This window comes from Mauremys mutica, chromosome 4 (genome assembly GCF_020497125.1).
Source record: "Mauremys mutica isolate MM-2020 ecotype Southern chromosome 4, ASM2049712v1, whole genome shotgun sequence".
NCBI lineage: Eukaryota > Metazoa > Chordata > Testudines > Geoemydidae > Mauremys > Mauremys mutica.
Window position 1 is genome coordinate 46,771,799 of NC_059075.1, and position 27,542 is coordinate 46,799,340.

Genomic DNA, 27,542 nt, shown 5'->3' on the forward strand with positions numbered 1-27,542 from the left:
CAGCATGCAATACAACCCGGCCGCCTCTACAGGGCGCGCAGCACGTACTGGGGGATGTAGTCCCTGTGGTCCAATTGCGGGCCATGCCTTTGCTGCCTTCCCCACGCGGACCTGTCTCAGGCGATGCGCCGCTGGTGTCAGTATCGCAGCGCTGAGCGGCTCTGGTCGATGCCACTCATAGCCGAAAGGGGCGGGTCAAGTAACAGCGGAGCCGCACCCGTGCAGTCGCTCTACATAAGGAAGAGCTTTTCCTCTGTACTTGCTCCCTGTCACGCGCTGAATGGTCCGTCCGCCAATCAGGGCTCTGTATGAGGCTCGCCACAGTCCAGACTGCCGGCTCGTGTTACGCATGTGATCACAGGGATCCAATGAGAACAGAGCACAGTAAAGTGACCTAAGGGGCTCGTGGCCGCCATATTGGTTACGGGCAGGGTGTCAGCGCCAGTAGCTTTAGTCGGCCGGAGACGTACGAGGCGTATGGGACAGGTCGCAGGCGCCGGAAGTAATTCCCAGGGCCCTTAGCAGCTTCTTACCCGCACCTAGCATGGTGGTCACGTGATGGCGGAACAGTAACCCGGATGTGCGCCCGTTGGGGCGGGGCGTTGCGGGGCATGGAGTGGAAACAGGCGTTGCGGGGCCGGCTGGCCGCCTGCACCGGCCGTGAGTGCGCGGGGAACGGGGCGCAGAGGCTGCGGGGTCCCCCAGAGAGCGGACGGGAGCGTCTCTGGCTCTGCCCGGGCTCGCTCCAGCGCGGAGCTAAGGGGCTGTGCTGACAGCCCGGCCCTGCCCTGGAACCAGCCGGTCCCGAGCTGGCTCTGTTCGGGCCCTCAGTGCCGTGAGCGAGCAGACGGGCGTCCCTGTCACAAAGCACCACCGTAGTGGGTGCCTGTCCCGCCCCGGTAGGCTGCCTCAGCGGGGGTAGGGGTCAAGCCTGAACGGGCCAGGGAGCCCGATCCCTGCAATCGGGGTGAGGTCACACAGGCCTCGTCTAGGGTGTGACATTAGCTAACACGTGCTACCTACCACATCTGAAGGGCTAGTGTAGCCTCGCTGGAGCTCCCTGTGCTCATGAGGGCCCTGAGATGCCTCCAGGACTGCAAGGCCCACACCTGGCACTAGAGCTGAGGTCTCACACAAATCACATTTCAGCTCTTTGCGTTTAAAAAAAGACCCCTTGTCTTTGCCACATAAAACATTCCTGCTGAAAATGATGCAACCTGTAGGATGTTTTACATTACACATGAGTGACAGAGCTTGCCAGATTCCAAGTCCAAGTGCTTTTGGGTCTGCACTGTATGCTGGTAATGTTTTCTTTCCCTCCCCACGACAATATATTGTTAAAGTGTGCACAGTGAAATTGATACCATATCATTGCATGATGCAAGCTAAAGAAACGACTTTCAAAAAAACACTTCCCCCCCCCAAGTAGAAAGTAGCTTCAACTATTGTATGAATCCTAGGAACAACAACTTGCAGGCTTGTACAGCCACATAATTGGTTTTAGAGCAGTAGTGACAAACCTTTGTTTATACCAAGGACCTCAGGTTGGTTGGCATCTTTGATAGATAGGAGATGTGCCTATCTAATGTATTCAGGCACATATACCCAGCTCCTTGCTGTGGTATCTTAGTACCTAATTAGTATATTTGCATACCTTTTGTATGAAGAATAAATGCAAATAAATGTGTAGTAATCTGTACTTTTATTTAGTTGTAACTGAATAAAATGTAGTGCTTTTTATTTCTCATTCACATTACTGAGGATGTTGGTATTCTTACAATTTTCTTCAAAGATTTTACTACTTTATTAGCAATTACTTAGACATGTCTGGAGATAGTTTCTGACACTTTGAACTTTGCTTACAATACTGCATGGGGATGGAGTGGAGCCCCCTTAGTTCTACCCAAAAGAAATACAAGTGTAATGTACAGCAATAATTTCTCTTCAATGAATGATCTGAAGAGAGAGGGAGAAATAGTCCTAGCCCAAAAGACAAATGGGCGTTGAAGCCAAGTTTTTCATGATAGTTAATCTATAATTTCTACAAATAGTAAATGCAAAAATTATAGATTAAATTAATATAGGTATGTTTTAGCAACTGCTAAGCTTTCATTAGTCTTTAGTTAGATATGTGCAGAAAGTTATGCTAAATGCAAATGTAGAATGTGCACTCTTCCTGTGAGGGGGAAAAACCACAGGAACCTTGACTTTCACATTATGATGAAACAAACAGGATCTTTCTTCCAAGGGTTTGTGGTAGTATGCAGGGATCGTGGTCCTGAAACCCTAAGGAACTTGTGCATCTGCAGGGAAATTGTGGGAACCTGCACCTACTTTGCCTCATCCAATAGTAGTGCTACTCTTGAGGGAGTCATGTTGCCACAGAGACCTCCCTTGTGAATGCACATTAAGACTCTGAGGTGACTTAGTGACTGTAGCAGAATTACATTTAAAAAAATAGCACCAGAGAACTGACTGCTCCCTGCCTTTTCCAGCCACAGCCCTGCCCTCCTCCACTCAAAGCTTTCCGAGCACATGGTGTTAGCAGAGAGGGTCTTCTGCAAGCCTTTGGGGAGCAGACAAACATGATGTATGTCTGCTGTTTTCCAGGCATTTATGCCTTTTACTTTATGCCCTCTGCAGATTATACAAATTATAGTGACACTAGTTGTTTAAAAATGCAATTATATAAAAGCAAAATGGATTTCCTTTAACCCAACACTTTGTTAAAATCAGTCTACCTGGGGGTAAAATGTAAGATATTCTGTTCTATGTTAAGCAGCTAAAAAAAGTGAACAAGAGCTAAAGGATGAAGAAATGGAGTTGTTTACAAAATACTACATGGAATGGAAAGGAGGAAGAAAAAGCGTTAATACATCCTACATGAATATACCACGGTTTTATTACAGGGTAAGTGGTATATCCAGAGCTACTTAAACCTAAGAATATACCACTCAAAGCAGAAAAACTTTACCTCTTTAATACTGGCATTTTAGTAGCAAAAACTACATTGGATCAGAATTTGAGAGAGCTCTGTTGTGAGTGTTTTTCCCTTCTAGTTGTGGATTTAATGAATCTTATACAGCTGCTGAGGAGGATCTGATTAAGCCATGAAATAGTTTGCTAATGCTGTAGCAAATTGATTAATTGGGTTAGCCCTTGAGCAACATAAAATATATATTTTTTCTGTTTTCAAAACTTGAAATCCCACTTCCCATCTTTTCCAACTTTTACGTGCAATTCATGACCCTGGAATGCCAGTACTGTGAAGTCCCTACCCTGTTTCCTGAGCATTTGCAGAAGGTGTCACACAATTAGTTTGACAATAGTTATACATTTGTCACAACAGCCTATTGTGTGATTATTGTTTTTCTACACTTCCCAACCTTTCTTGGATGAATGAATGAGGGCTCTCTCCATATGACAATGTCATATCAAGCTCTAGGATCTGGAAACCACCTTTTCTATTTTATTTTCTGCATTTCCTGTCTCTCATTAGCCATGAATAAGATACTCATTTTGCCAAAAGGATGGGTCACTGGTCTTGTAATCTAAGGGTAGAGTTGTTGCTTTTGTTATCCAACAGAAGGAGTTGGTCAAGCACTTCACCTCTGTAAGAAAGAAACCAGTGGTCAGTCCAGAGCCACGGTTTTTGACTGTAGCCCTTGATATTATAGCATAGAATGCCCATGTCAGCCTTGCATTTGTGTTAGTTTTCTTGAAGCCCTTCATTATTTGAAAAAAATAAAATAAAAATCAGGCTCTTCAATGCAAAGTAGTAATTAATACTTTTTTTTCCTACCAAAGGTAATAAACTTGAAAGCGGGGGGTGGGGGAAAGTTACCAGAAAATGAAATAAGTATTAACCCTACAAAAAAATAGAATTCTCTGTCCTAGACCTTTAAATAATCAGTAAAAACTATTTGTGTCTACTTTTTCACATATGTATCCATTATATAAAATAGCAATTTCCTAAATACAGCATGCTGAGGATTGCAGATGCTCCTACTGAAATACAGATTGCACTGACATCCCACACATCCTTAGGTTCTAGTAAAATCCATGGCACACATCTGAGTGTACTGTTTGGCAAAAGTACTTAATGAAGCGGCAATATGAAATGTACACTTTGAAAATGCTTATAAATTCACAGGAACTGTATTAAGGATTTTAGGTTACATTGACCAGGATATTGTTCAGTGTCAGATGTTTGGCAATAGTTGTACCATGCAAAAGATATGAAAAGGTATTTTTATGCATCAATCAAAGTTGGGCTATAAACCAAGAAGTAATAGGAGACAGTGACTTGAGACATTTTGCAGTTATTTGTCTTTCATGAGATCAGAAACTAACATCTTGCAGTGGTTTTGGCTCCATAGCGAATATAATTCCAGCCCATATTACAAAGTTTATAATATCAATATGGAAATATTTAGGCCATATTTAATACACGATAAAAACATACTCCTTCCTTCTGTCCTATTTTTTTGGTAGATTGTATATTGTTACAGATTAGACTGTAATCTCTTTGTAAAACAGAGACTTGTATTCTGATGTGCTTGTAGAGCACGTAGCAAAACAGGACCATGATCTTGATTGGGGCTTAAGGAGTGCAATATAAATAATAACATTGTAATATTTTTAGCTACCGGCTGAGGATGAAGTCTTGCTGCAGAAATTAAGAGAAGAATCTAGAGCAGTCTTTCTACAGAGAAAAAGTAGAGAGCTGTTAGATAATGAAGAGCTGCAGGTAAGAAGGCACTAAGAATTTATCATTTCTTAATCTAACCATCAGAGGAGTGAAGTTCTGGAACAGCCTTCCAAAGGGAGCAGTGTGGGCAAGAAAACTAACTGGCTTCAAGACTCAGCTTGATAAATTTATGGAGAGGATGGTCTGATGAGACTGCCTACAATTGCAAGTAGCTGGTCTGTGACTGCGAGCAGCAAATATCTCCAATGGCTGGTGATGGGACAGAAGATGGGGAGGGCTCTGACTTACTGTAGAGAATTATTTCCCAGTTGTCTGGCTGCTGGGGCTTGCCCATGTGCTCAGAGTCTAACTGATCACCATATTTGGAGTTGGGAAGGAATTTTCCCCTGGGTCAGATTGGCAGAGACCCTGGCGGGTTTTCGCCTTCCTCTGCAGCATGGGGCATGGGTCACTTGCAGGTTTCAACTAGTGTAAATGGTGCATTCTCTGTAACTTTAAGTCTTTAAACCATGATTTGAGGACTTCAGTTACTCAGCCAGAGGTTATGGATCTATTAGAGGAGTGAGTGGGTGAGGTTCTGTGGCCTGCAACATGCAGGAGGTCAGATTAGATTATCATGATGGTCTCTTCTGACCTTAAAGTCTATAAGTCTATTGTTAGGGCTTGTCTTCACTGCAGAGTTAACTCAGGCTCTTGCCTCAAGTGTTTCCCCTATCCTGGCTCCTGCCCACCTACAAAACCTCTCACCTGAGTGTGGTGATGCTTTATACCCCACCTAGTTGGCCCATCTTGGGGTGTGAACTAAAGCTTAAGTGCTGTTTACACGTGGGCTGCTAGCCTGCCAATTTTGTAGTGTGAACACAGGTTAAACCACTCAAGTGCTGATAGTCCTCCAATGCCTTCCCACAATTCCCCCTGAATAGCCAGGACAGACAAGTTCTCCCACGATTCACCAGGGGCGCTGGAGCAATAATGGGGGTGCTGAGAGCCATTGAACCAAACTGTAAACCGTCTATATGATAGAAACTACTTCAAGCTAGGGGGTGCAGCAGCACCCCTAGGTCCAGTACCTATGCAATTTACTGAGAAAGAAGCAAAGAACAGCTTAACTTACTGGGTACAAAGAACCATGGGCTGTGGCCCCCCAAATGATACACACAGATGAGTAGAGTACCAGTATGGATGCAGTTGGGTGGACACATTCAACTATAGGTTTGCAATGTGGCGGCTTGCACCTGAGCTAGGCCAACCTGGGTGCAGAGCTGAGTGCCAGTCGCCCAAGTTAACTCTGCATTGAAGACATACTCTTAGATATGAGTACGGCTATGATTTAGTCACTGGTATTTTTAGTAAAAGTCATGGGCAGTTCACGGGCAATAAACAAAAATTCACAGCCCTTGACCTGTCCATGACTTATACCAAAAATGCATGTGATTAAACCTTGGCCGGGGGGGACAGGGCCAGTGGCACCAGCTGCCAAGGGCCTTGGACCGTGGCTGCTCCGTCCATCCCAGGACCACTGCCGGGGTCCGCTGGAGCAGTGACTGGTGTGGCTGTCCCCGGGGCCACTCCCTCAGCGGCTGGTGTGGCTGTCCCAGGGGCCACCTGAGCAGCTGGCCCTGGGGTCAGCCACACTGACCCCTGCAGAAGTCATGGAGATCGCAGAAAGTCACCAAATCAGTGTCTTCCGTGACATCTGTGACAGACACGGAGCCCTAGATATGAGTAACCTGTTTGAGCATGTTAACATTTGTTATGTGATATTTCCCTAACCAAATTTAAATCCCTTTTAAGAATTTGTGGTTTCTGCTGGACAAACATCAGACACCACCTCTGATTGGGGAGGAAGCAATGATCAATTATGAGAGCTTCTTGAAAGTTGGTGAGAAAGCTGGACCCAAATGCAAGTAAGGCTCCTTTATCTAGTACATGCTTACTAAAGCTAAACAGCTATTTAAGATCATAATACTATATGCTTTGTAACTACTTAAAGTTATAATAGGAAGTTTAATTAAGGGTGAGCAAATGGTATATAAGAAAATTATCACTGGACTCTTCAATTTGCACCCCTGCAAAAAAGTTAATGTTAGACATGGTAGGATCCTTTTGATTGAGATGCCCCCAGTAAATCCTGTTTCATTTTAATTAAGAGGAAGTTCTTATGAACAGAAACACCATTCTAATAGTAATGCTACTGTCCAGGAAACCGCAGAGCTCCTGTGGCTGGGAAGAAGCACTGTCTGCACTAACAGATGGACTGATCCTGGTGTCTCTCCAGTGTCAGAGGCCTCTTTTATACATCCAGCATAGCAGCCTGGTTGGTTTGTTTGGTTTGGCAGGAGCAAACTAATAGTCAGGAACAGGTTGTAGTCAGGCAGGTCATACAGTTTCTTCATACATCATCCTAGTTAAGGAGACTTGGAAGCTGCTAAAAGGGTAAATAGATTTAACTAGAATTGAAATACACAAAAGACCATTAAATCATCAGAAGGCATCTCCACTAAGCAGCAGTTGATGCTGTTCATTATTGAACTTAAATCTGAGCTGTCCTAGTTAAGAGGTGCATAGTTTACTTTCTATAAATAGAAACAACGCTTTTGATATTATAATGTGGGAAACTACTCTTGAAACCAATGAGGAAAATTGGACAGGGAGCGACTGCAGTATCCGGACATTACATTTTATATTTTGTTTTTTTGTAGAAAACCAGGCAGGTCTGAAAATTCTGGTTCATTTTCTGATCTCTTCTATCCCTTGAATGTCACTGCGCATCTCTCTTAAAATCTCTTACTTTGCTTGTGCAATTCATTCACGTTACGGATTTTCTGAGGCACCTGGATAGCATGCCTGAGATTAAGATCTGGCCTAGTGTCTGCTATTCTTTTTATCCATTTCCAGAAAAATAACACATCCTATCCTGTCATGAAATAATATTCAGAAGACTGTTAGTTGTTTTATATACTGTAGCTGGATCAACCAGTCAACTTGATGTCATTATATTAGTTTGCACAGTCTGATGCCTGGTCTACAGTAAAAAGTTAGATCAACCCAGCTACGTCACTCAGGGGTGTGCAAAATCCACACCCCTGAGCAACCTAGTTAAGCCAACCTAACCTCTGGTGTAGACAGCACTAGGTTGATGGAAGAATTCATTCCATAGGTAGTGTCTAGATTGTTGCATTTCAAGTCCTTAGTGTAGAAAAACCCTTAGTGTTGTCATTCTTGTGTTTCATAGGCAGTTCTTTACAGCGAAAGTCTTTGCTAAATTACTCCACAATGACCCCTATGGAAGGATATCTATCATGCAGTTCTTCAATTATGTGATGAGAAAAGGTGAGTAGATATTTCCTCTGTGATACTGAATATTATTTTATTTTCAGGCATATTTAAGTCGTATTATATTCCTAGTGTATGGCCCTTCACCTGTTGAAGTCTAACAGGACACTTGCAGTTCTGTTCAACAGGAGTAATATCTGGCCCTTGGGTTACAAATCCTATTTTCCTGTTCCACCTTTTTTTCCTGAGTATTGTTTTATAGGAAAAAAGATTCAAACTCCTGAAATATCAATGGCAGGTTCCTTCTGGCTTTGAAATAAAGCTTTTAAAAGTCATCTGCCTTCCTGCTTACTCACACCTTGACTTCTTGCTAAGACTATTCCAAGCTACTGTTGCAGATTTGACACCACACAAGGAAAAATAGTGAATGGGTAACTATTTAAGATGCCTTATGCTCTTCTTTAAACAACCAAGGGCTTGTACACATTACCACGTATGTCAGTATAACTTATGTCACTCCAGGATGTGAATAAGCCACTAACCTAAGCGCCAGTGTGGACAGAGATGTGTCAGCTTCTCTTGCCAATATAGCTTCCACCTCTTGTGGAGGTGGTTTTGTGATGAGAGGTCTCTCCTGTCGGCTGGCATAGGGCGTCTTCACCAGACGTGCCACAGTAGCGCAGCTGCATCAGTGCTGATGCTTCTAGAGTAGACCAGCCCTGAGTTCCAAAACAAGCTTTTTTGTTGTTGTTAGTTTTGGGTTTCTTCCATTACACATTTAGGTGTAAGCAGGTTGTCTGTGTGGCACCCTCTTTGTGAATAGATCAGTTCACACCTCTTGGAGCTATTGTGTCAAGCTATATTCTTCTCCAGAGAATGTTCTGATTAATCTAAAAATGTCTTAAGAAGACACCTGTGTACTGCTATGCTGCAGAAGATTGTGCAGAGCCCCATACACCTACATTAGCCCCCAGAGTGGAATCTGGAGCTTCCCTCCACTCTGCATTACTGCTTCCAGCTGGTAGATGTGCTTCTCACAGCCCATCAGTTACAACTTTCCTTTCTCCTCATACCTTCCCAGCCCTACTGAGAGCATGGAGGAGCCAGGGGGAGGGCAGAAGTGGTATCTGAATAGTAGTGAGGTGTTCCCAGAAAGCCTATTTGTGTCCCTGAATCATACCTTCCTTACTAACAGCACTTCCTCAAAAAACAAGAGAAATTCAGTGCCCAAAAACTTCATTTACACAGAGTTAAGGTTGACTGCAGAAGCTTGTATCCTTTCAGAACATCAAATGCTTCTATACTTAAACCTCTGCAAACCAGGAAACACAGAGTTCAAGCACACACCAGTTCTACCCTGCATTCTTAACTCTGCCGACTTCGAGTGATATCCCTGTGATATGTCCCCTCCGGGGTGCCACCTGGAACTGGGGTACAGCTGAGCCCCTCTGTTCTACCAATCTGGGTTCCCTCTCTCACTGTGACATTGTGACAAGCTGCAAAGCCCTCCAAGCTTGTGCTCACACCAACATCCACAGGCAGAGATCACACCCAGCTGTGTTCATGTATGCTCTGCCAGTCAGTGCGTGAACCAACAATAGATAGGCTCCAGACAAAATACCTGCAGCTCCCCAGCCTAGGAACCTGGATCTGTACCCTCCTGCCCTGGTCAAAACTTGACTAGTATGAATTTATTACCTAGTCCACCCCTCCCTCAATGTGAAGAGGACGATGCACACACCCTTGTTAACTGAGCTGAGATTTTTCCCCAAACCCTTCACTCAAAAACACACTGGTTAAGATAAAACATAAAACAGATTTATTAACTACAGAAAGATAGATTTTAAGTGATAGCAAACAGATGAAAGTCCTAAGAAATAAAACAAAACCACAATCTAAGCCTAATGTAATAGTTAGGATTTGAATCAAGCAGTGTCTCACTCAGATAGATAGTACAATCAGGTTAGCTTTTGCATACACAGGCAGGCTTCCTTCTTTCCTGCCTGGGACTAGCACTTCTCCCCCAGTTCAGTCTTTTTTCCTCTGGTACTTTCAGGTGTTGTGTTGTAGGGAGATTGAAGCCAAGTTTTATATCTTCTTCCAACTTGCTGGAAAGCTCTTTTGCTATGACCTGGGTCAAACAGTTCCCATTGTGTAGTGCTATGTCTGAGAGGTTTCCATTGTACACAGTTCCTGGGGTAATCCATGTGCTTGTGTGTATTTCCTTAATAAGCAATCAACATTGTTTGGCCTTTTTATTGTTGTACCTGAAAGTCTACTTGTGGGTATTTTCAACCTCACAGCATGTTTCAGTAGCACATACATAGCCAAACTTCATAACTTCACATACAGTGATAGTACTTACAATCCAATGAGATATTAGTGTCTAGCAGATCAGAACTTTTAGAATGATATTCACAAGGCATACTTTGTACAAAACATATCATAATTATATGACAGTGGTGAACATGGGGGTGCCAGGGTGTCACAAGCCCAACCTGTCCCTGACAAGTGACATAGCACTCTATTCTGCTAGATGATATGGAGTACTGGTGGAGACAAAGCACATAGGTACAGTAGGAGAAAATGTCAAACCATGTCCTCCCTAAGGCAAAAGTTGTGTTTACGTTGGGCTTTGTGAACATGAGCTGCCTCAGCCTGGCCTATACTCACCCACTTCACTTATCCTGCACAGACTACCCCAATTTTGCCAGATGATAGCATCCCCTATCCTAAGGATTCCTGGTGGAATATGTCCTACTCTTATCCCTGTCCTGTAGTGCGCTATCATGGATACTATCATACTACTACAAATTCCCACGTCAAGGTTGAACTGTGTTGCTCCACTCTTTGTACAACCCACATAACTCAGAACAAAAATTTGTTCATATATTGTGGTGTGGGCTATTGCAACCTGCTACAAGTAATCCCTGCACCAGTTTCTAAAGGGGACGTCTATACTGCATCAGGGAGGTATAATTTCCAGCTTAGGTAGGCGAACTCACAATAGCTCTGCTCAAGCTAGCAAGCTAAGAGTAGCAGTGTGGCCTGAGCGGCTAGCCATGAAGAAGGATCTTAGATAGGATTGTACTCCGGTATTGAAGGATTGTAGCCATGAGGAAGGACCTTGGCTAGGATTGTACTCAGGTAGCTAGCCCAAACCACTGTGCCTGTGCCGCCCTAGCCACAATGCTAGTTTTAGGTGCTGGCTCAAGCAGAATGCACACGTCTACTCAAGATGGGAATTGCAACCCCAGCTGCTGGGTAGATATACCTAACAGTAACGGTAAAGGGACATTGAAGTACATACTCCTGGGGAATTCTGTGCTACTGCGCATGCACAAAATTCATGCCTCCACAGATTTCTTTGCTTCCTTGCAGAAAAATGGTTTCTGATTGCGAAGCAAAGGGAAGCTGCAAAAGTGGTCACGCACCTCTCCCCCGCAGCGCAGGTGTGGCGTTTTGGGCGCCTGGAGCAGCCACAGGGCCGTCTCCAGGGGTTTTGCCGCCCCAAGCAGCCAAAAAAAAAAAAAAAGCCGTGATCGCGATCTGTGGCATTTCAGCGGGAGGTCCTTTGCTCCAAGCGGGAGTGAGAGACCCTCCGCCGAATTGCCGCCGAATACCTGGACGTGCCGCCCCTCTCCAGAGTGGCCGCCCCAAGCATCTGCTTGCTAAGCTGGTGCCTGAAGCCGGCCCTGAGCAGCCAGCAGGGAGGTAAATCACTGTGGGTGGCTGGGGACGCACTGGCCAGTGGCTCCTACCCTGCATCATGCTCATCTCTAGTCCCAGCCAGGCTGGAGGCGGGGGAAGATGGGACTTCCTCTTCCCCTGCAAAGAGCGGCCATGGCTGTGTCAGAGAGCTGCTCCCTGTTGCACAACCCCCATGCATCCAGACGCCCCCCAGATCCCCTCCCAGAACCTCAACCCCTGCATCTGGACTCCAACCCCCGCACCTAGACCATCCCCTGCACTCAAACCCTCACCTCAACGAGCCCCATCCCTCTATACCACTCTGATAAGCTCCCTGCACCCTCCTCCCACTGAGCCCCAACCAGTTGCTCCTGGACCCCACCCCCACTGAGCCCCCAAACCAAGCCCCATCCTCCACATCCTGACTTCCCATGCTGAGCCCCAACCACGTTCACCTGGACCCCACTGCAGAGTCCCATTCCCACTGTACCTGGAACCCCCCAACAAGCTCCTGTGCACCCCCCATACCAAGCTGCCCACACCCAGATTGCCCCACTTAGAAGCCTCTCACCCCACACCTGGATCCCCCCCACACTAAGCCCCTCCATGCTTAGATCCTTTCGGGCTGAGCCTGCTTGCCCCACACCCAGATTGGGGGCTAGGGTTGGGTGTGCGTGCAAGAGTCTCTCTCTCTCACTTGCTATCTTGGTTTGCATGGCACAGAGGGGCATGACCCTGGTGTATTTCTGGGGCAGGCCTGGCCCTTGCACTCTATCAGGGTCAGGTACAGCCTCGCTGCCATGTCCGTGTCCCCAGGGGGGTGGGGCTGCAGGGTGATCTCCCACCTCTGTGCAGCCAGTGGCCTGTGCTCCCCACTGCCATGCTGGAGCCTCCACATATATTTATTGACAAAATATGCAGAATGGTGCAGAATTTTAAAATGAGTGCAGAATTTTTAATTTTTTGGCACAGAATTCCCTCAGGAGTAATAAGTACATGCCGATAAATTAGAGAATACAATTCCATGCGACACAACACACCACATAAAATGGCACATTTACTTAGTCATTCCTGATAGTTGCATGTGGGGCAACCTTGGCTGAAACATAGTTACAGTATATCCCCTGTGACGCTTGTTAACTCCGGGTGGTAGGGTGAAGGTTGTGGGGCAGGATTGGTATGTATCTTAAATCTGTAATTCCTGGTTTTCAGAGGATTAAGTATAGGTGCATTTGACATTCTGAAAGGGTACAAGAGACTGTCAGTCAACTTTAACTCTGTGTTAACTAAGTATTTATTCTTTGCCCCAAAAAAGGATCCTGTATCATGATTCTAAATCCTTTTTTACAGTATGGCTTCACCAGACAAGAATAGGCCTCAGTTTATATGATGTGGCAGGACAGGGTTACCTCAGAGAATCGGTAAGTACTGCCCACTCCATAAATTTAATGTACTTTATTCTGGGTAATTTAAATCAACAGAGAGGATAAAGGTGACTTGTACTTTAATGTTTCTCCATTAGAGTAAGATCCCAATAGTCCAGACATCTTGGGTGACACCAGGTTTGTTTGGATAAAGAGGAGTTTATACAGAGTAATAGAGATTTAATGGCAAGGGAATCGCTAGTTTGGGAGACATACTGGTAATTCCTTAGGGAGGTTTCAATACTAAGATTTCAGATAATTGATATTCTATTATATTTATTGATAAAGAGATGATGTAAAAGACTGGTGCTAAAGATGCTCTTCGGATTATTTTATCTTTACACATGTAGCAGTCTTAAAAAATAAAATCTATGATTGACTATTAAGCAAAAAGAACATCCAGATCCCACAATTGTGCACTGGCATTTGGCAAAGATTCAGTTTACCACATATTCACATGTATTTCCCCCTCCCTCCCTGTTTTACTAATGAAACAGTGCCAGTCATAATGCCAGGTGTGCATTTTACGTGGTGTTCATCTTGAAGAAACAACCTCAAGTGTACAGAAATGTTTGTTTCATCATATGAGGGAGCAATGTCTCAGCACCCTCTATTCTTCCTGTTGCTCCTGTTGTCTTTTAATTTTGACACAAAAAAACTGCTGCTGTGCTGTCATATGCTCTTCTCCTGTCACTTTTACTGGCAATGGTATAAACCATCTGAATAGAGGTTTTAATTAGTCTCTAATTATTCAAGGTACCATCTGATTTACTATGTGCAGTAAATTTCTGAAATTTGTAGAGGAAGAGATCATCATTAGTCAAACTCAGGTTTAAAAACTGGAAGAAAGGGAGAGGATGTAGGTGGTTAAATAATTCAAGCAGTACAGTGACATTGCTGCAGGATAATATTTTCAACAAATAAAACTTGTAAAGCAAAAGAATAATTTAAACAATTAATTTAAATTGAATAATGGCAATGTTTATAATCTCAAAGCATATTTTCTTTCCTTTTTTAATTTTGCAGGATTTAGAAAATTATATTTTGGAACTTATCCCTACTTTGCCACAGTTGGATGGTTTAGAAAAATCATTTTACTCGTTCTATGTCTGCACTGCGGTTAGAAAGTTCTTCTTCTTTTTAGACCCTCTCAGAACAGGTAAACTTATTTTTTCAAACTCTCAAATATATGTGGAAATGTTTTTACTTAAAAAATATGAATACTGAAGTTGTTTCTATCTTTATAACATTGTACAAATATTTTCATAGGCCCCAATCTTGCAATATGATCTGTGCAGACTGAACTCTACTGAAGACTATGGGGTTCTGCATAGGTTTAATGGTGTGTCTGCACAGATCAGATTGCAGGATCAGAGTCAGAATGAGTCCTAATGAAATACCACCTCAGAGTTGTACTCCAGAGTATTTGCTTAGAAATTAAAAATAATACATTGGGCTATACTGCGGCAAAAATAAATGAACTAGGATTAGCTTTATATTAATCCCTACTACAGTTAAGTGCAGCACAACAATTACCTCAGTTCTGATGGTATTCTGCCAAGTAATTCTTCTCATAAAACACAAGCCAGAGATCTTTCTGTCAATCTGATATACTCTCGTTAGTTGGATTTTTGAGTATCTCTGGCCTAATCTACACTAGAAAAGGTTTGTGGTATAGCTATACCAGGAAACCCTCCTAGTGTAGACAGAGCTTCCACCATCAAAAGAGTGCTTTTGCTGGTATAGCTTATACCAGTTCCCTGAATGAAATAAGCTGTTTTGGCATGTTTTGCCACTGTAACTACACCTACATTAGGCCTTTTGCCAGTATAAAAAATGTTGTATTAAAGAAAAAAATCACACCCAACCAATGTTACTATCCTGTTAAAAGTTTTCAGTATGGACCTGGCCTATAACTTTCACAAATGCACAAACACAAGTTGTTTATGTTTCACTTGTGACTTTGTAATAAACACTCATAATTTTGATCCTAACTGCCTGTCTTTAAAATTGTGTAATTCCATAATGATTCCTTTTTGAACTGAGACACAGTTTACAAATGTCAGGTTTTGTTTTACGCTGTCACTATAACAGCTAATTTGTATTTTTTTTTTAAATGACTTGTGTTTGATCCTTAAATTTAACGTTTTAACTTGTGTCTGTGTGATAAGCTTTTTTATTGATTCTCTTTTTGAGGGGTTAGGAAACATAATTGATAATAAATTGCATTGTTTTTCCTGGTAATCTTTAGGACCCAACCCTGGTAACCTTATTCACTCAGTACCACTAAAGTAAATGGAACCTCTCAAGTGAGTAAGGCCAGGTTGATGTGTAACTAGGTGACCATATTACGGATTTTTTTTTTCTTTTCCTGCAGGCAAGATAAAGATACAAGATATTTTAGCTTGCAGCTTTCTGGATGACTTATTGGAGGTAAAAAATCTCTTGAAATGTTTTGTTGTTTTCACTTTGCATTTCCTGAATTCTAACTGGGTGCTTCCTTTTCATTTAGTTAAGGGACGAAGAACTTTCTAAAGAAAGTCAAGAAACAAATTGGTTTTCTGCTCCATCTGCATTGAGGGTTTATGGTATGTTCCTACATGCACAGTCATTTGTATTCACTAGCTTGCATAATTTAGTCAGAGACTCAGTATTACCTTTCCTCTGTGGCCCCATATCTGTGTAAAACCCCACTGCTTAGATAATCTTCCTCTCCTGCTTCCTCCACTCTTCACTACATCCCTCTCACCTTCTGCATCATGTTCATGTTTTTGGTCCTCAAATTCACTATCCCTTACATCTCTCTTCATGCTCCTTAGACTCTTCCCTACCTTCTGTCCTAACTGCTCCCTATGTCTATTCCCACTCTTATCTGTGCATCTCTTCTTTACCCCTGAAACAGCCTCCTCCTTGTGTGCCATTCGCCCTCCATTCCTTCTTTAAAATCACTATTGCCACTAAACTTTCTTACATTGTCACTCTCCATTTCTGTACTGAGGCTTGTTCTATTCCATGTACCATCTTCATGTGATTTATGCTGTTAGTGCTTTGGGGCAGGGACCTTGTCTTTCTACATTCTGTATATGCTTAGGGTGAACTATAAATATTCTTACAGAGCTAGAACATTGCAATTTAATAACTTTACTTAATAACGTATACTTTAATCCAAAATAATGTGAAATACGTTATATGAACTTGACACTTCTGTGTGTTGTCACATTAAAATTTACTTCTTCTATGATGTAGGGAGATTTTATTGTATTTTCAGTCTATTTTTTTCTTCCTAGGCCAGTATTTAAATCTTGACAAAGATCACAATGGTATGCTCAGCAAAGAGGAACTGTCCCGCTATGGAACAGGGACTCTGACCAACATATTTTTAGATCGTGTCTTCCAGGAATGCCTGACTTATGATGGAGAAATGGTAATCATGAATCTCTAGCTTGCACTCCGATTTACACATTCTCTACTAAAACGATGATAGATATATTAGCATAAGCATTATCTTTAAAACAAAGAACAGATTAAAGTAATATGACTATTTTATTTAGTACCTGCTTCTGCAACTTGAACAGAGCAGAAGCTTAGAAAATATAATTATCTGATTATTACCAAAAAGCGTAATGTGTTATTCCAGTATATTTTTGTGAAAGGAGATGAGGTACCATTGTAACAAACCAAGATAATCCAGTATAAATTTTCCTCTCCAATAACTGAAGGCAGTAATGTTAACTAAATGTGGAGAAGCAGGAATGTTTCTGGAATGATTTTGGCTCTTTCTCTTTAAACAAAGAATGAAATCCAAATGGCAAGTAACTGAACAATGTTCATTAGAGAGCTGACCCAGCAGCTAGTTAAATAATAAACCTCATTGTGAAGTTAATGTGAGGCAGAAGACTATGGTGGTTTTGCTGTGCGTCTCCTACAGCTATGAGAGTGAATAGTGAGGAGCCTATAAATTAAAACTAAAGACTTAGGATGGACAAAGACAATCAGTGAAAACGTATGTGTATATTGTTTATCGTGAAACACTTGATTTATAGTGTATCACTGTTCTTTGTGTTTATGTTGAGATGGTTTATAAAATGCAAACATAGTTAATTGTGAATTCACCCTAGCGGTCTGTGTTCTGGGGCTCCAATTTTAAGCTAAAGTGGATGGGGTTGTGATGAATGCATAGAAATACCATGTATATGTAACCTATGTGGGTAGCTATAGTTAATTGTTGTATTGTGATCAAGAAACCAAAGCAGTGGCACTAATGGAAAAAAGAGAAAGTATGATCCAAATTCTACTATATTTAATGTCTCAACCCAGGGTCTGTTTGGTCCTATAAGTCCTGCAGCATTAGTTACCCTGTTTTGAGAGTCCTGTGTTTTAGGTCCGTTGGTTATGTGGCCCACTCTCAGCCAATGGCAAGCCTATCATTATTTTAGTGCTATAAACTATTGACTAGAAGTGGAGGAAATTTTTGGAAACTACCTTGTCATATGGTCCCCATCTCAGCCAACTGGACTGTGCTTGGCAATCTAAGGATGTAATAAACAAGTATTGTTTAAATGTATATAGCCTGTTTCATTTGGGTTTCTGGACAGATTCCTTAGTTTATAAATAAAATGTTAGTGAAAAAGTATGGGTATGCTGCCTCAGTAAATCATAGAAACAAACTTCTCCATTCACTTCAGTGGCAGCAACCATTTTCTGTTTCATGTTGTCGTCTTCCAAAAAACCCTAACGGCTACCCTACAGTGAAATAGCCACCAATTACAATGTTCCTGCTTGCAAAATCAATTTAAAAAGATGACTGTAATAATCATGATTGTATTTTCTTTTAGGACTATAAGACCTACCTGGACTTTGTGCTTGCATTAGAAAACAGAAAGGAACCTGCAGCTCTACAATATATTTTCAAACTGCTTGATATAGAGAACAAAGGGTACCTGAATGTTTTTTCCCTGAATTATTTCTTTAGGGTAAGTCTCTATATGTGTGTTGTTATAGTCTCTGTGCTTCTACTTACAGATCTACAGGGAATCACTTTAAATTACCTATGCTCTCTATGAGGTTTTTGTCAACTTTAAAAAGATTTAAAAAAAAGATTTTAAATGTTAAAACCCCACATTCTAAAACTTGGAAATAATTCAGAAGGCATTTTCAACATCTTACCTGCATTAGAAACTAAATTGCTTTGATTTAATCTAAATCAATAGAAAATAATTTTGGTGTTCCAACAGTTGAAATTGCCCTATAATGAAGACTTACTTACAAGGTAAAAAAATAAAGACAACTGTATGGGATGCTCTTAATTTCTTTATACACAGCGTTTCAGTGCCTCAGAGGATCCAAAATGCATTCGAAGTAATAGAAAATGCAATGGTAGTTCTGTGCAGCCACTTAAAGGATTTTATTTTAGTGTGCAGATCACAGAATCATAGGACTGGAAGGGACCTCGAGAGGTCATCTAGTCCAGTCCCCTGCTCTCATGGAAGGACTAAGTATTATCTCTAGACCATCCCTGACAGGTGTTTGTCTAACTTGCTTTTAAAAACCTCCAATGATGGAGATTCCACAAACTCCCTAGGCATTTTATTCCATTGCTTATCTACCCTGACAATTAGGAAGTTTTTCCTAATGTCCAACCTAAACCTTCCTTGCAGCAATTTAAGCCCATTGCTTCTTATCCTATCCTCAGAGGTTAAAGAGAATAATTTTTCTCCCTCCTCCTTGTAACAACCTTTTATGTACTTGAAAACTGTTATCATGCCCCCCTCAGTCTTCTCTTCTCCGGACTAATCAAACCCAATTTTTTTCAATCTTCCTTCCTTGGTCATGTTTTCTAGACCTTTAATCATTTTTGTTACTCTTACCTGGATTTGCTCCAATTTGTCCACATTTTTCCTGAAATGTGGCACCCAGAACTGGACACAATACTCCAGTTGAGGGCTAATCAGCATGGAGTAGAACAGAAGAATTATTACTTGTGTCTTCCTTACAACACTCCTGCTAATACACCCCAGAACGATGTTTAGTTTTTTTGCAACAGTGCTCCACTATGACCCCCAGATCCCTTTCTGCAGTACTGCTTTCTAGGCAGTCATTTCCCATTGTGTATGTGTGCAACTGATTGTTCCTTCCTAAGTGGAGTACTTTATAAATGTATTCTCTATGCCATTATTTAAATCCTTGATGAAGATATTGAACAGAACTGGACCCAGAAATGATCCCTGCGAGACCCCACTCAATATGCCCTTCCAGCTTGACTGTGAACCACTGATCACTACTCTCTGGGAATGGTTTTCCAACCAGTTATGCTTTCACCTTATAGTAGTTCCATTTAGGTAGTATTTCTCTAGTTTGTTTATGAGACGATTGTGCAAGATAATATCAAAAGGCTTACTAAGGTCAAGATATACCACATTTACCGCTTCCTCCCTGTCCACAGGGCTTGTCACCCTGTCAAAGAAAGCTATTAGGAGGGCAACAAAAGCTATTAAGCGGGCACAAAAATGATCAGGGGGCTGGGGCACATGGCTTACGAGGCAAGACTGAGGGAACTGGGCTTGTTTAGTCTGCAGAAGAGAAGAGTGAGGGGGGATTTGATAGCAGCCTTCAACTACCTGAAATGGGGTTCCAAAGAGGATGGAGCTCGGCTGTTCTCAGTGATGGCAGATGACAGAACAAGAAGCAATGGTCTCATGTTGCAGTGGGGGAGGTCTAGGTTGGATATTAGGAAACACTATTTCACTAGAAGTGTGGTGAAGCACAGGAATGTTTTAACTAGGGAGGTGGTGGAATCTCCATCCTTAATGGCTTTTAAGGCCCGTCTTGACAAAGCCCTGGCTGGGATGATTTAGTTGATGTTGGTCCTGCTTTGAGCAGGGGGATGGACTAGATGACCTCCTGAGGTCTCTTCCAACCCTAATCTTCTATGATTAGGTTGGTTTGACACAATTTGTTCTTGACAAATCCAGACTGACTCTTACTTATCACTTTATCATCTTCCTGGTATTTGCAAATTGATTGCTTAATGATTTGCTCCATTATCTTTCAGGGTACTAAAGTTAAGCCGACTGGTCTGTAATTCCCCAGGTTGTCTTTATTTCCACTTTTATAGATTGGCAATATATTTGCCCTTTTCAAGTCCTCTGGAATCTCTCCCATCTTCCATGACTTTTCAAAGATAATCGCTAATGGCTCAGATATCTCCTCAGTCAGTTGCTTGAGTATTCTAGGATGTATTTCATCAGGTCCTGGTGACTTGAAGACATCTAACTCGTCTAAGTAATTTTTAACTTGTTCTTTCCCTATATTAGCCTCTGATCTTACCTCATTTTCACTGGCATTCACCTATGTTAGTCATCCAATTGCTGCTAACCTTTTTGATGAAAACCAAAACGAAAAAGTAATTTAGCACTTCTGCCTCTTCCACGTTTTCTGTTATTGTTTTTCCCCCCTCATTGAGTAATGGGCCTACCTTGTCCTTGGTCTTCCTCTTGCTTCTTATGTATTTGAAGAATGTTTTCTTGTTACCCTTTATGTCTCTAGCTAGTTTAATTTCGTTTTGTGCTTTGGTCTTTCTAATTTTGTCCCTACATACCTGTTGTTTGTTTATATTCATCCTTTGTCATTTGACCTAGTTTCCACTTTCTGTAGGACTCTTCTTTGAGTTAGATCATTGAATATGTCCTGGTTAAGTCATCATGGTCTCTTGCCATTCTTCCTGTCTTTCCTACACAGTGGGATAGTTTGCTCTTGTGCCCTTAATAATGTTGCTTTGAAAAACTTATCAAGTCACTCAGTTTGCTAAAGTCAGCCTTCTTGAAATCCATTATCTTTAGTGTACTGTTCTCCCTCCTACCATTCCTTAGAATCATGAACTCTACCATTTCATGATCACTTTCACCTAGGCTGCCTTTCACTTTCAAATTCTCTACCAGTTCTTCCCTATTCGTCAAAATCAATCTAGAACAGCCTCTCCCTTAGTAGCTTTCTCCACCTTCTAAAATAAAAAATTGTCTCCAATATAATTCCAAGAACGAGTTGGATAGTCTGTGCCCTGCTGTATTATTTTCCCAACAGATGCCTGGGTAGTCGAAGTCCCTCATCACTAAGGATACGTTTTAGTCACGGGTATTTTTAATAAAAGTCATGGACAGGTCACGGACAGTAAACAAAAATTCACAGCCCATAACCTGTCCATGACTTGTACTAAAAATACCCCTGACTAAAACTGGGGGAAGGAACTCAGGGGGGGTGCTGGGGGGGGCAGGTGCTGCAGGTGCTGGGGGGGGCACAGCCTGGGGAAGCACCGTGGGTGCTGAGTAGTGGGGTGCAGGTGCTCGGGGGGGCGAGTCATGGCTTTGGGGGGGGGGCGGAGTGCTGTGGGTGCTGGGGGGGGTGCAACCTGGGGTGGGTGCTGGAGGGGGGGGGGGGACAGGGGCAAGTTGAGGCCAGGGGGATGCCACGTGGGTGGGGGAGGAGGGGGAACCAGCTCCTTACCCAGCTCCTGGAAGTGGTGGCCCTAGCTCCCATACTCCACATGTTGCTTTGGATGATTTTGTTAATTGTCTAAAAAAAGCTTTCTCCAACTCTTCTTCTTAGTTAGGTGGTCTGTAGTAGACCCCTACCATGACATCACCCTTGTTTTTTTACCCCTTTTATCCTTATCCAGAGATTTTAAACAAGTCTGTCTCCTATTTCCATCTCAACCTTAGTCCAAGTGTGTACATTTTTAATATATAAGGCAACGCCTCCTCCCTTTTTTCCCCTGCCTGACCTTCCTGAGCAAGCTGTACCTTTCTATACCAATATTCCAGTCATGTTTATTATCCCACAAAGTCTCAGTGATGCCAACTGACAGACTTGTGTTTATTAACTTGCATTTTCAAGCATTTCATTTATTAACATTTCAAGATTACACACTAAACTCATTGCACTTTCTGAGGCTCTGTGAATCAAATTTTTCTCAATATTTAGCTCTGAAGAAGGTTCCCATAGTTAAGCTTCCATTAAAAAAAAAGTCATTAAAATTACTCTAATTCCAAATTTACTTTTCTGTAACGTTATCTCCCTTTGGCTTGCAACTCTCCCTTCAAACTTTCCATATGGTTGAATCTCCTTGAAAACTTATGCAGTGCCTATATTTGCAGAAAATAGATTGTAAGTAAGAAAAGTTATCAATTATTTTTGGTGTTGATAGCTTGGGGCTCAATCCTGGCTTTGATTGATGTCAGAGGGAGTTATTTGCCTGATCCTGTTCTCGGGGGTAAGATCCTTCTTCAGCAACAATTGTGTCAGATAAAGTTAGAATCACAAATATTTTTAGTTATCTGCACATGGCATTTTGTACCAAGATACTAAAATCAACTGCATTTAATTGTATTCAAGCCTGCACTATCCAAATCAAGAACAAGTACATATTCATTCAGCTCATTAAGCATTCAGACATAGCTCATAAAGTCTTATTTATAGTCTTATGCCCTTTGCTGCTGTTCAGTAATAAACCTCCTGTCTATTAAACAAAAACCGTTTACTGATAGTGACTTCAATTATATCATTCTGGAAAGGCACGATCTTTCAACAGAAATCTTCCAAATAAACACTGGAACAGTTTCAAAGCTTTTTCAGTAAGTGCTGTGCTGGTACAGAATCCAGCCTGAGCTGAATTCTATACAGATCGTGAAACAGGTTCACTTTAGTATTGGCTTGTTGCTGGTGGTTCAGATGGTGCCAGAGAATTGTAATAAAAGAACTTGGTGACAATTTTGTCACATTTGACAACTTGTATTAGTTCTTAAATTACATAAAGCATGATTGCCAATTTCACAAGGTAAATCTGCATGAATTGGCGTCCTCACTGTCTGATCCAATGGCTATTGAAATCAGTGGAAAGACTGCTTGACTTCAGGGGACATTTGATGAGGCCCTTAAGTTGTACTCCCTCAACCATGGCGCCATGTGTTTTCTGCTGCTAAATACTGTTGGGTTGGTTATCACCATGTTGCATGGCTTTATTTAGTTAACCTACTAAATTTGTTAGTGCGTTGTACAAAGATGCTGACCTTCTCTTCCCAGCTTGTGGTTTAGTTTAGCTACTGCTGTGAATTATTTTAACCAACCAGAATACAGGTTCCATCTTTCAAAGTAGCTTGCTATAGAAAATAGATACAGAACTCTGTCACAGGCACTGATTGGTCCATCTTCTGATTAGTTTTTCCCCCCTTACTGTACAATTTACAAAGGTCCACTCAAATGTTTGGACAGAATTATGTAGTGAATGAAACATGTTGTGCCTCAACTCTCTCCTATGGCAAGGAATCACTGTCTTTATTCATTGAGTTTCTAAATGTAATAGGTATAGCGCTATCTCAAATTTTGTCTAATAAAAAAATCTAGAGAATAAAAAGCTATGTTTTGTTTCAAATTGGCTTCAAACTAGGGTGTATTTCCACGTGATGTTAAGTTCAAATATGTTTTACACTGCAAAATTGCATTTTGTTCAGATTATTCATTTATTTAATCTGCAAGGTTTCATTCAGTTAATACAGAACCGGTTGTATTTTTTGCTGTGGAATCTAAACATTTAAAGCAGCATAATAGTTTACTTAACACCCTGTGTCTCAAAACACTTTACAAACTACATAATCTTTGTACAGTACCACTATAATGCAGTCACCTCTGTAACAGAGGGTGGCAGGCAGTTGGGGTACAGCTAGTATTCAGAAATCCTACATACAGTAATTTTTTATTAGATTGTGTGGTCATCTGCACCCTTTCTCCATACAGGTGACTCCCTGCCTTTGCAATAATGTCAGTAATGCCCTTCAATTGTCAGTATCAAACTTTGAATTGGTCTTTCTTATCCACAGCAGTAAATCTATTGTCTTACATTTATCAAAGTGGGCTACAAAGAAAAATATTAAAGCCTGTTCTACAGTAAGAGTCAAGTCAGCTTGACTATGTTGCTCAGGAAAAATCCACACTCCTGAGTGGCATAGTTAAGCAAACCTGAGCCCCAATGTAGGCAATGCTAAGTCAATGGAAGAATTCTTCTGTTGACTTAGCTACAGCCTCTTGGGAAGATGGATCACCTATGCCAAAGGGAGAACCCTTGCTGTCAACATAGATAGTGTCTACACTGAAGCACTGTAGCAGCTCTAGCATTTCAAATGTGGACAAGTCCTAAGTGTGCTCCTACCAGGTCACTAGCAGTTTGGCAATTTGTGCAGGACCAAATTAAGGCAATCTGGGGCCTTCAGGTATACCCCCACTTGGGGCCCCTGTGATCCTGCCTCAGCCATGTCCTTCATTTGCATGATAGGTGCTTTTATAGCTAAAATGAATCGGGCACTTCACACTTTTAGGCTGTCTGCAGACTAAGACAGGCCTCACTTACACTTGGGTCACATTTTCAAGCTTTTTGTTGCAGCTGAGAGGGTCAGAAACAATTTTTTTTCACTGGAAGTTAAGATTGAGATCATCATGTCACTCCAGAAGCTGAGGGCCCAGGCATATAGGGTATATTTACACTAGAGCTGGGAGCATGCTTCCCTGTCCTGGTGAACAGACTTGCACTAGCTCTGCTTGAACTAGCAGACTAAAAATAGTGTGGATGTCATGGCACAGGCTACCAACCCAGCATTAGGTGGGCTGGTACTTATTGAGTGGCTAGCCTATGCTACCACCTGTGTCGCAATGGCCACAATACTATTTTTAGCACAGTAGCTCAGAGCTACTGTCAAACATACAGCTAAGGGTAGAATAAAATCCCTCCTTTACCTGTAAGGGGTTAAGAAGCTCAAATAACGTGGTTGGCACCTGACCAATAAGGGGAGAAGCTACTTTCAAATCTAAGGGGGAAGGTTTTTGCTTTGTGTGGTTCTCTCCGAGACAAAGGGAGAAACCAAGCAAGTAATCCAGCTCCTACTGAAATGATGCATTTAATATTACAGTAATAGCAAGAAAATGCGTTAGATTATCTTTTGTTTTAGCTTGTGAATTTTCCCTGTGCTAAGAGGGAGGTTTATCCCTGTTTTTGTAACTTTTAAGTTTTGCCTAGAGGGGAACCCTCGGTGTTTTAAATCTTATTACCCTGTAAAATTACCTTCCATCCTGATTTTACAGAGGTACTACTTTTACTTTTTTTTTTCCTTTATACTAAAGTTCTGTTTTTTTAAGAACCTAAAACCCCAAAGGTCTGGTCTGTGCTCACTTGTTTACCTATCTGGTTGGTAGATTATTCTCAAGCCTCCCCAGAGTGGGGAGGGAACCCTGACAGCTAGCATATGTCTATTTATCCAGTTGCATTTCTCCTGCTGTGCACGCAGCCAGTCGCAGTGTAGACATACCCAGCGTGATTGACCTTAATCCAGTCCTGCCTCTGTGGATAATTTAGTTCCAGTTGCTTTCATTGTTTGGATTGTTCACTCTGTTCATGGAAGGATGAATGGGTTGCAGCCACTACCACTACAGTTAACATCTCTTTCTTTAAAGGTAGTGTAGCTGTGTCTGTGCCCAGATATTAGAGAGTAAAGGTGGGTGAAGTAATATCTTTTATTAGACCAAATTCTGTTAGAGAGGGAGACAAGCTTTTGACCTGAAGAAGAGCTCTGTGTGGTTCGAAAGCTTGTGTCTCTCACCAACAGAAGTTGGTCCAATAAAAGATCTCCCCCACCTTGTCCCTTTTAGACAATTTTTTTTTAAATCTAGTACTGAGCAGCTGTAGAACACTACATTATCCGTTTTGTTTCTACTCCTCTAACAGCTTTTCTTTTCCTATAGGCTATTCAGGAACAAATGAAAATCCATGGACAAGAACCAGTTTCTTTTCAAGATGTCAAGGTTAGCTTTCCCTAAATATAGAGAGTACTGTGTGTGCATAACTGGAATTTTTGAATTAAACAGATTTGAAATTTTACTTGCACAGTATTGTAGCTACTGGGTATTTGTGAGCTGTTCTATTTTTTTACCGCATGGCAAAGTTGATGCAACTCGTCAGCAATGTGACCTTGGAAATTCCCCTTCATTCTAGACTAATTATTCTGAAAGCAAAGTTTTTAGTACTCAACTTCTTTTAGTACATTTTTTTCTGATGCAAGTACCTACAGTAAGCACACACGGAACCTCACCTTTGGTTTTAGATGCTTGACAATAATTGGAAGTTTTACTTGTAAAGAAATCAAATAGCTCTACCTTGAGAACTGCCAGTAACTAAAAGCATACTACATCTTACTGATACCATTCTAACATAATATTAGATAGCAGTTCCCTATTTAGTTTCAGAAGTCTTGAAATACTGCAAGTGACTCATGTTTAATGAAGAGAAAATTCCATAACATTAGGCAGGGATTTGCCTGATATCTTTGTGTTTTGTTGTTTTTTAAAGTGGCAGGGCTTCATGCTGCCTTTCTGAGCCCACCATACTTCCTCTCTGGCTGAGTAAGACCATTACTAGAGGGGCAGTGTACTCAGCTACCACTCTGTACTTAAGATGCAATCTTATTTTAGATCAAAGCTTCATGAGTGAGGGGCACAGACTGCCCAAATGATCATTCTGTACATGCTAGGGATAAATTAATCACTATTCTGCTTATAAATGTGCCTCTTAATTCTATGGTTTTCCTTTCATAGGATGAAATCTTTGATATGGTGAAGCCTAAGGATCCGTACAAGATCTCCCTTCAAGACTTAATCAACAGTAGCCAAGGAGACACTGTTACTAGCATTCTAATTGATCTGAATGGCTTCTGGACCTATGAGAACAGAGAGGTTCTTGTAGCAAGTGATAATGACAATACTACAGATATTGACGACACATAACAGGAATACTGTACTCATGGAGATGTGCCTAAATATGCACAAACTCTGAAGCTGCAGGCCTATTCATTATCCAAATAAGACACTGCCATCTTCCCCCAAATGTGTGGTATTAAAACTTTGTATAGGGATTGTCAAATTGACAAATGGTGAAGCCAAAATAGCTACAGTGCTATTTAAGAGGCAACAATGGTTTGGATTTTAGTAAGCTGAAAAGATTGTTTGGAATCTTTCTTCAACCTACAGTAGCAAGTAACATTTCTTTCAACATTTTGTTCTAGGACGTATATTAAAACCTGCAGAATAGTAAGAATGGGATTTCCAAAAATGCCCAGGGTTGGCCTGTTTCTGCTGAAGCCAGTAGGAATCCTGGGATTGATCTAACACCACTGTATTTGATGTCAGTTTTTAAACCTGTCATATGTAGTGTTCACTAGCAACTAAGTGTTAAGCATGTTATGTATGCAGTATGAACTGTTTCCTCCTCCCACATTATTCAACTATAGATGAAGGTTTTGTATAAATAAAAATTTGAATTATTTTAGTAGGAGGGAGAATAAGTAATTAACCGTGATTGACAAGCAGAGTTTAATACCCACACTAGCATCTGTGGTAGACACACAAAG

The 27,542-nt window shown here is 41.6% G+C and overlaps 2 protein-coding genes across 13 annotated transcripts in view; one reads left to right on the plus strand and one right to left on the minus strand.

Annotated features, from left to right (window-relative positions):
• Nucleotides 1-395, minus strand: part of LOC123368608 (protein only RNase P catalytic subunit) — a 90,231-nt gene extending 89,836 nt beyond the window's left edge. For 2 of the 6 annotated variants that reach the window (XM_045013529.1, XM_045013526.1), the window contains exon 1: nt 112-336. Coding sequence is in view for 1 of the 6 variants with exons in the window: in XM_045013523.1 (XP_044869458.1) it covers nt 218-351 (134 nt within the window). In the remaining 5 variants the exon portion in view is untranslated. Of the gene's footprint in view, nt 1-48 lie in introns of all 6 variants that reach the window. The other 4 variants (XM_045013528.1, XM_045013524.1, XM_045013523.1 and 1 more) reach the window with 3 other exon arrangements.
• On the plus strand, nt 381-27,463 carry PPP2R3C (protein phosphatase 2 regulatory subunit B''gamma). Of its 7 annotated transcripts, none has more exons than XM_045013538.1 (13): nt 381-502; nt 2,783-2,910; nt 4,646-4,750; nt 6,506-6,618; nt 7,947-8,044; nt 13,028-13,098; nt 14,128-14,260; nt 15,479-15,534; nt 15,614-15,689; nt 16,389-16,525; nt 17,937-18,074; nt 25,882-25,941; nt 26,731-27,463. In XM_045013538.1, exons 1-13 carry the CDS (start codon nt 478-480, stop codon nt 26,917-26,919), a joined length of 1,329 nt encoding a protein of 442 aa, XP_044869473.1. In that variant the 5' UTR covers nt 381-477; the 3' UTR covers nt 26,920-27,463. The 7 variants fall into 7 exon arrangements, with proteins under 7 accessions (XP_044869473.1, XP_044869472.1, XP_044869477.1 ...); XM_045013537.1 differs by having other exon boundaries at nt 463-502; nt 2,780-2,910; XM_045013542.1 differs by lacking the exon at nt 381-502 and adding an exon at nt 509-660.
• Nucleotides 27,464-27,542: the final 79 nt, after the last annotated feature.

Bases quoted from the DNA above. Each gene is read 5' to 3' on its own strand.
- PPP2R3C (XM_045013536.1), top strand. From the start codon at position 579: ATGTGCGCCCGTTGGGGCGGGGCGTTGCGGGGCATGGAGTGGAAACAG. The intron at 6,619-7,946 runs GTAAGGCTCCTT...TGTGTTTCATAG, and splicing joins AAAGCTGGACCCAAATGCAA to GCAGTTCTTTACAGCGAAAG. The intron at 8,045-13,027 runs GTGAGTAGATAT...CCTTTTTTACAG, and splicing joins CAATTATGTGATGAGAAAAG to TATGGCTTCACCAGACAAGA.